This window comes from Takifugu rubripes, chromosome 18 (assembly GCF_901000725.2).
Source record: "Takifugu rubripes chromosome 18, fTakRub1.2, whole genome shotgun sequence".
Taxonomy (NCBI): Eukaryota; Metazoa; Chordata; class Actinopteri; order Tetraodontiformes; family Tetraodontidae; genus Takifugu; species Takifugu rubripes.
In genome coordinates, this window is record NC_042302.1 from 1,035,120 (window position 1) to 1,044,142 (window position 9,023).

A 9,023-nucleotide genomic window follows, 5' to 3' on the forward strand; every position below is an offset into this window, starting at 1 on the left:
AGCATCAAGCCATGTTTATGTCTGTTTGACAAACAGATTAATTAAACAAAATTACATTTTTGGTTTTATGTTATTAATTTTGTGGACTTCCTTCCTCAGTAAAAACTAACGGGGTTTATTCTTTTATATAAACATCAACATGAGGAAAGGAGATCATTACTCATTTTAAAAGGTTAGAATTGCAGAATTGACCTCCGGCAGGAACAGTGAAGCCCTACTCTCTGGAGCCAAGTTTTGCTTTTCCAACTTTTGGTTTGGCAAGCCAACCAATAAATAGCAGCAGTGAAAGGGATGCTTTCCTTTTACAGGATGAAGGTTTTTAAAAAAAATAAATAAATGCAGAATTCATGTTAGGTTTAACCATAGTGCTCTATGAAGTTGAGGGATAGTCCATAAGTGTAAGAGTTAATATCATTTTTTTGGGGGGGGTAAAGGGTTCATTTGTAAGGTCTTCAGGAACATTTTGCTTTGGACATTGATGTAGTTGAAATCCACATTAGGCGAGCATGTGTTCACAGGATCATCCCAGCTCATAAGGTCAGTTAGCAGATGGAATTGAGCCAATAAATCACATTGTAGGCAAGGTTTTACTCTTATTAACAGGATTATGATGTTGACCTGATGATGTGTTTGTTTAAACTTGAATGACCTTCTGCCATTCTCAGGAAATTAGGCTTATGAGGATGAATTAAAAGGCTACATATGCTCAAAATTCATCAAATGGAACTCATTCAAAGATAACTACACTTACTACATGAAATTTAATTTTAAAAAAAATACAAGGCATAAAGAGATAAATAAATGATGGACAGACTGACTTGCTTGACCATTGTTTGTAATGGTCATATAATTCACCCATAACTATGTGGACTTTTGGGGTTGATGGGGGAAGAGTCGTCTCTTCCACTCTGTCCTATTAGTTGGTAGAGGCGGTGACTGAGGTTCTGCACTTGGCACGTTCCCAACGCACAACCTGCCCTTATCAACTGGTTTGGATGTGGGTAGTGGTGACCACGCATTCCACGAGAGTGGATGTGACGTCGAGCTCTGAATAGTCTTCTCTGAGGTCTCGCCCATGCCAGGCTCCTTAAGACCACTTTCACTCCTGAATGGATCCCTGAATGTTTCGAGAGCCATTTTGGAGACAGACTTGAAGCTAAAGGTGGGACATCAATGTTTTTCTGGCTTCGCGACACTGACGATTTATCTCGTCTTTGGTCAATGATGTCATCCAACCTAAAAGAGAGAAGAAACAGTTTTTTTGAGGACAATGTCACCACTAAATTCAAAAATTAAATTTAGCAATTTAGCAGTAGAGACAACTTTAAGTGTAACTTGACTTTAGTCTAACTTAAACTTTATCTAAATCTGTAGAAAGGTGAGCCATATTTTATAGCTTTGATAATAAAATGACCAGTGCTAAAGTTATTGTCATTGTAGCATAGAACACAGCGTTCTCTGACTTAGCCTTGCATAATACAATCCAAACCCATGCCTGGCTACATTTTAATGCCCATCTTGGTTACCGTGGGAGTTCTGGCCTTGCGTGTCAGAGGCCAAATCGCAACTAGAACAAAGGAAAATAATCTTTCACACTTTTAGTTTCACTACCTCACAACACTATGGATTATCTCAAATGAAAGCAAAAATTTGAGATACTTGATGGAATTAATAACACACACTGAATTAAATGGGTTGTTAGATGGACTACACACGACAGTGCTCTTGACCAGTGGAGTAAACACTGATCGGACCAAATGAACTGTTCACTGTTTAAACATAGACAAGTCCCTCTTGAAACCTTTTTTGGTGTACTGTCACCACTGTTTGTAGAACAGAATGTGACTCAAATGACCAAGTCTTAACCCATGACTGCCCCTAAGGCAAGTCAGAAAAAATGCTGTGCTATCGAGCCAACCAAAAGTAAAACCCAGCATCAGATCACCTATATACCTGTTTCTTTCCTAGGTAAAAAGTAAAAAAAAAAAAAAAATGATTTCACCATAATATTTTTCAGGAGACCTGCTCTGCAACACTGTTAGAATAAAAAGTATTGGCAAACCACATCACCAGTTATGCCCAACGGTCGCCAGGGTGAAATTGATACTTCGCTGTGAAAAAAGCAACTTGCATGGGTTATTACGTTCTATTTTTGTTGCATTTTTATGAAATCCAAGTCCAGTTATTGCACAGGCCAGTAATTTAGAGTTAACTTACAGTGGACAAAAACTAGTCCGTTAAGGTGGTCAGACATTTTCACTTGATGCTGTGTCTTTTGATTGTACAAGTAATGCTGCTAATGTGAGTTAGCATCATCATTATTGAACAGGCACTATTTTGATTCTGCCAACAGCGAACAAATGTGAGGGAATGCAAAGTGCTATGAAGACACCTGATGCAACGATAATGGCTGACAAGGAAAATTAACTTGAATAAGAAAAATAATCCAAAGTTTATGGATGTTACAAAAGTATCGGTCAAGCTCCAATTCACCTGCAAGTCCTGTGAGTGGCATAATCAGCAAAAGACCAATGACATGATCTTATTACTTCCAAAGTTTAAAAGAATCTTTCAAATTAGGAATCAGAGGCCAGACATTTCACTTTAGCTAACCTGATCTCACAAGACACATTTGTTTGTCAAGTGAAAGCTTAATCCGACATCTGGAGAATTACAGCGCTCTCATGATTTGGCAGATGATCAAAGATGTCTAAATCACTTTCCTTTTCAAGTTTTAAAACCTTTGGGTTTTTCCAGGAATGACTATTAACCATCATTTCTTAGAAATATATGGTTGAAAAAAGGCCGAAGGAGTCCATTGCGTTCTCTTTTTGGTGTTATTTTAATGAAGTCCTAATATCTGTCAGGGTCCTCGGTGTTTATTTTGGTGGTCTTTTTTGATTGTTTTCACTGCTCTGTTCTTTCTCCATGGGGTGTGGTGGAGCCACTTTCCTGCAGCTGTTGCTGGTCACACTCACAGTCACACTTGCTGCCTAATGCTAATCAACTGGCTATTTAGGCCCTGGGCTCCTGTTCAACAGTGTCTGATCGTTTCGCCAGTATTGTGTTAAACGTGGACTCAGTTACTTGCCTTTTTGTTCGAGATTCAGAAGTTATTATCGTTTTTGTTCTTTGCTCAAGGTCACCACGCCTGCCTCCTTTGGAGAAGGAAAGACCAGGATCTTTTCCCCCGTGCTGAGCGTGTTTGTGATCTGCATTCAGGTCCTGATCAAACTAAATCGTAACAATATCGGTGTCATTAGCTCTTGAGTAACCCTAAAACTAGATTCCAAAACACAACCTTACTTCTGCAGTAACATCTGAGAGAGCTTTCGTTACACAGAACAAAGACAACATATGTTGAGTTGCATCAATATTAGAAAGAAAAGCCCTCTAAACCAGAGAACAGAACTTTTCCAAGGATTTGATCAATGTCCTCTTAATGGCCAGCAGAGTTAGGCATCGCAAGCCGTCTTGGTCCATTGTGTTACGAGTACAAATCTTACAGTACTGTCAGTGTCAATGATAGACCTCATAGTTTTCTTCAGGTAGCTCCTCGTCTCTTGTTTTCTTTAGCTCTAATTTTCAAACAATCAAAACGATGTTCCTCTCATAACCTATACATAGAGTAATGTATTTCTCACAGCCTTCACAATAGTGTGACTTTCCATGTGCAGTGGAAACCCATTTAAGTATATGAAAGGTGGAATTAAGCCTCAGCCATTAATCCACAATGGAATTTTTTACCCACTAAGTCTGCCTCACTAGTACAACCTAGGTTTGGTCGGAGTGACCCCTCCCCCCCATATGATTGTTTATCTTGAGTATGTATGAGTAATCCACTCCGCTCCACTATATTCTGAACATTACCAAAGCAGAAAGGTACACAAAAGATACTTATGATTGGGTTTAATGATTTGAACTGCACTGACTGCACACAGACTTTTCATACCATTGTCCAAATGGCTTTACAAGCCCTGCATTTCAAAACCCCTGCTGAAATCTTTAGCAAATCTGTGTTTGGCACAACAGGGACACAAACTGAGAACATGGACGGAATGAGGGACCCATGAGCTCCAAGAAGAAAAATGGTGTAGGTTGTTATGATGCTGTTGGTATCTTTCGTTCACAGTATATCCTCTAAAAAGTTAAAGGAGATGAATATACTGTCCTGGTAAGTCAGGCTAGAAATTAAGAGAGCCAGTTATAAACATGTTTCGTGGTCATATTTAATGCAGCTAACTTATATTATATATTTTTAACATGATCGATTATAAAGACATTTCCCTGCTTTTACACTGCTGAAATAACGTCTTTCAAGCTAAATGTTTCCATTGGTTTCATTCACAGGGTTGTGTTGAATGCTGATGTGGAATTATGTTGCCATTGCACGAACACGTGGCCCAACTCATCAGGACACTCATTCAGCCATGCATCTAACCTCAAAGAGAAGGGACAATCTTTTGCTGACAACTGAGAAGACGGCTGGTTTGAAAGAGGAAAAGACGCCATCTTTGTCATACTGGAAAAACCTTCAATGAACACGCTCTTAAGCTACTCTAAAGTAGCTCCTGGCTACCTACAATGATCTTGTGGGATCCCTACCCTGAAAGTTTCACAATCATTCCCACTCAACATGACATGATGACCCCGATGATCTACACCCCTTCAATAATATACTGTAAATTTCCTACTAACCACTAACGACAGCTTTTAGTAAATCAACACAGTATATGTAACTCTGGGATTCCCACCAGTTTAGAAGTGAAGAAGTCTCTTGGATAAGAAACATCTTCAAAAAAACTAAAGGAAGTCCAGTTGAATTTTCTTAAGCTAAGAAGTCTCTTCATCCTGGACAATGATCAGCATGTCCAACGATTCACATTCTTAATGTGGGCAACTCCATTCCAGATTCAGTCTGGATTGTGGTGAAGATTCAAGCCAGGTTTTTTTATTTTTTTCAACCCGGCGGAAACTGCTTCCACCAAGGGAATTGAAACTCCATGTTAAATTGTTTTCTGCATGTAGGATAGAAAGAGTTACCAAATTCTGCCAGTAGAGGGCAATCATACACCAACTCATACAGATTCCTCGCCCCCAGCTTAACACCTCCCCATACTGGCAGGCCTAGTTATCAGTTGGCTATCCAACTAGTTGTTGGGTTTTAGCTTTCTATTTCTGTGTGAAGGGCAGAAAAGTACAGGTGCCAGTCATTGCCTGGTGATACCTCAACAAGAGTCCCTTTGTGGTTGGCCTCTTTCCTGACACAGTTTTCCATACAGAATTATTATGGTTACACTGGAAACATCTTCTATAAACCCTTTATCATCTGATTTCTTAGTAGTTTGAGAAGACAAAATAGAAAAAAAAGAATAATAAACCTACATTAACAGGCAAAAATGTAGGATTCTTTGGTGTTTTAATGTATAATGGAAGAGCTTTTGTCCACATTAAGGGAAGATGGGTGGGTGGGTGGATTGATGGATGGATGGATGGATGGATGGATGGATGGATGAACGTTCCAGTCTGTATTATCCACAGAAAGCCTACCTAACACCAAGGCCATTTCACTTTAATGTCTTTTAAAAAAATCAAATATGAAAAACATTTATGTTTTACTGCCTTACAAAAGAAGCAAAATGGTCTTAATTTTAAACTTCGACCCTTATGATCCCGTCCATTCATCCAATGAATAACTAACAAGTATTTCAATAATGGCTCATGATCCAACACCAGCATTTTTAGGCTTTATAACCGGGTCATAATGAAAATTAGCCTACAGGAGCTCTCTGTGTCACTTTGAAAATAACATGCAAACAAAACAAAATAAACGTTTTAATTTTAACCTTAGCCAAGAAATATATTAATGTTGAGAAAACCAAGCAGTGTTGCCATTAAGAAAATGTATACTAATCACTATGGGCTACCATTGCAATTCATCTCAGTAAATGAATAGGTTTTCATATCGGACACCGGTGTGAGCTGGTCCTACCTGTTCTCGTCGGGAAGTTCCTCAGCCGGGAGAGTTTCCAGCCGCAGAAACGACAGCAGGCTGATGCAATACGCGGTGAGTAGAAGGGAGCGCATCTCTGGGTCTCACTTCACACCCTCCGTGTGAAGAATTGGGCCAAGCGGGAGAAACAGAGAATCCTAAAGCCGGGGAACAAATTAAATAAAGTAAATAAATTACCCTAACGCTGGTGCTGTTCTGATATCAAAACTTGGGTGCAGTTGATTTTTATTTTTGGATTTTTTTTTATTTTATTTTTTGTGTGTGTGTGTGTGGGGGGGGGGCAGAACAAAATGATGACATGTTTATTTTCAGCAGGAAGAAAATTAGTTCATTTGCTCCTGTTGCAGTTCATCTTAAATCTCAAAATAGAACCCCTCTGTCTGCCCTTAAATTTAATGACAAGTCGTTACATTCACTCAAGGGAACAACACGTTTCACGAAATCACCAGAACCTTTGGACTGCATGAATGAATTTACACCTAATATAAGTAGAAAGCTGTCTTACCTTCTTGTTAGTTCAACGTCAGAACCTGGAGTTAAGAGGCACCCCCCCCCCTCCAAAAAAAAAACCTATTTTTAAGCGTTGGTCAACATCAACTTTTCCGGTGTGTTTCTGAGCGCCCGCTGACATTGGTTTAAATAAGTAGTGGGCGGGAATTGGGAGTGACAACCGGTGGGGCTACAGAGGTGAAGGTGCCTCGCCTTCATTTTCGGCCATATTTAGGATATCGTGTGAGGAAGGTAAACATGAAGACTGGTGTCGCCTTTATGACTCAAATAAATATACTTGAGTCATGAAGATGATAGATAACTGTGAACTTGTAAAGATTTATAGGCTCAGTTAATTATAAACATAAATGCTGCCAACTTTGTTTTATCTAAAACTGATGTAAACACATTCATGATTACATTACTACAGTGTTTATTAATAACGATATTGTAGCTGGTATGATATCTTTATATTGATATCTTTATACCAGAACCTGAGGTGACACTGTATCCTTTTGTCATCTTTACTGTTTGATACAGTACAGGCCAGCCTTGTGTTTTTATGTTAATAAAGACAGACAGCAACAATTGTAAAATTATAGTAGTAGTTTAGAAAATCTGAAATATTTACAAGGAGGGTCAGGTCTGTGGTTCAAGTCCTCACCACAAAAAGTTGGTAGGAGTGTGCAATGATAGTCTGCAAGGTGCTATTTCACCTCCTGGGCACTGCAGAAGTGCACTCGACCATGGCACTTTTCACTAATGTTGCCTTGGATGCCATGGAATGGCTTAATGGCATATGCTTAATGTATACAGTCTATACACAAGGACTAATTCCGTATGTGTGTGTGTGTTTGTGTGTGTGCGCGTGTGTGTGTAAACACAATCATTAATTATATATGCGTATGTGGCAAATGCTAAAGGTTTTCTTTCCACTTTACAAGTGTATATGTCTTGCACAATTATACCACTTAAAAAATATTGATTATTTTAAATACACAGCTAGAAAAACAATTTAGTATCCTCCAGAGTAAGCACAGACCAGGAAAAGCAAAATTAAAGGTACGATAATGAAATATATCACCAATAATATCAATATTATGCCTGAGTTTAAAATATTTGCTAACTGAATTTCAATTCAAAAGCGTTTCTTCATTAAATATCCATTTATATGGGAAAGCTGCTTGGAAAAGGATATTATAAGGACACTGTGTAGCTGTTATTTTGCCAATTCATGTGGACCAGGGATGTTTGTTGTACCTCACACTGAGTTTATTGCTGCTGTATCAACACACATATTTCACTTTTATGTAGCAGTAAGAGGCATTGACTTAATACAATATTGGCTGCTGAATTGAACCAGAAATAAGAGCCTACCATAAACTATGTTAATGTCACAGGACTGTTGGTTTTGTACACCATTACCAGAGTGATATCGTTCATGAGCAAATAAATTACCATTATTTTGTATAGTTATATTACACAGTACAACCCCTAACACTGGGATGCATTTTATTATATTTATACAGGCAAAGTATAAAGCAGCTTAGAATGAATAACAAGTCACCGTAAATCTTCCAGTATATATCCAAGGTAGTTTTCTCTGTCACTATATACTTCCAGTATATAGTTATACATAGTTGATCACAACTGATGGCTGAAAGCAATTTTCATGAATTTCATTAGTAGTTTATCCATCTGGCCAAACCCTAGTCTATCTTTTAGCTTTTCAGTCAGAAGACTGTGTGGCACAGATAAAGAAGAATAGATCACTTTTGTTGTAAATGTCTTCTGGTGGTAGTCGAGAGGTGCTGATGAGGAAGGAATCTTCAAAGACACCGACTTGGTTACAATAGTTGTTTATTGGAGAGAACAGTCAGGTATCTATCGGACACTGCAGTTTGCCTGAGGGAGGTTTCGTGGTCCTGTTGGTGAAGAACTCCGAAGTGTTTACATCGATAGCTCCTTCTTATACAGTCAAGTAAACACATTCTTCTCTGATGTGTGATACACATGATACACAATATAGCAAACCCAATGGCATAGAGTTCAGTTAGTACCAAAAAATGGGAGTAGTAGAAAGGCTTCATGATACACATCCTCATGGAGAACAACCAGGAGCCTACAGGCTCCAGCATCACCTCTTAGCAGCTCCTCTTAGCAATAACAAGACTTCCATTTCAATCTTAAAGAAAGGCAGAAGTCACAGGACACATGTGGAGCATATCCTAATATGGCACCAGGCTGGCTGAGAAACACATTGTGGCCTTACAGAAGTAAAGGCATGCACAGAATAGATACACAGGCTTCAGATACTACATACTGTATTTTCCCCCTTCGAGACTACATAGTCTCGAAAAATAAATGGATAACCAAGTTTTAATTAAAGGTGACAGTTACTAATAAAGTGGTATAATTTGATACATGTGAGAAAAAGATTGATTAAATAGGTGTGAATAATATGTGAAAATTTATTGGAGTGTGAGAGCGAAAAACCCATCCGACAGACCTCTTTCAGTTT

The 9,023-nt window shown here is 38.6% G+C and overlaps 1 protein-coding gene across 1 annotated transcript; it reads right to left on the reverse strand.

The window, feature by feature from the left end:
- Nucleotides 1-421: 421 nt before the first annotated feature.
- adm2a (adrenomedullin 2a) lies at nt 422-6,543 on the reverse strand. Its single transcript, NM_001032740.1, is given in 3 exon segments — nt 422-1,236; nt 5,993-6,150; nt 6,519-6,543. Coding segments are annotated over 2 exon segments (480 nt in total). The 5' UTR covers nt 6,088-6,150; nt 6,519-6,543; the 3' UTR covers nt 422-851.
- Between the last annotated feature and the right edge of the window lie 2,480 nt (nt 6,544-9,023).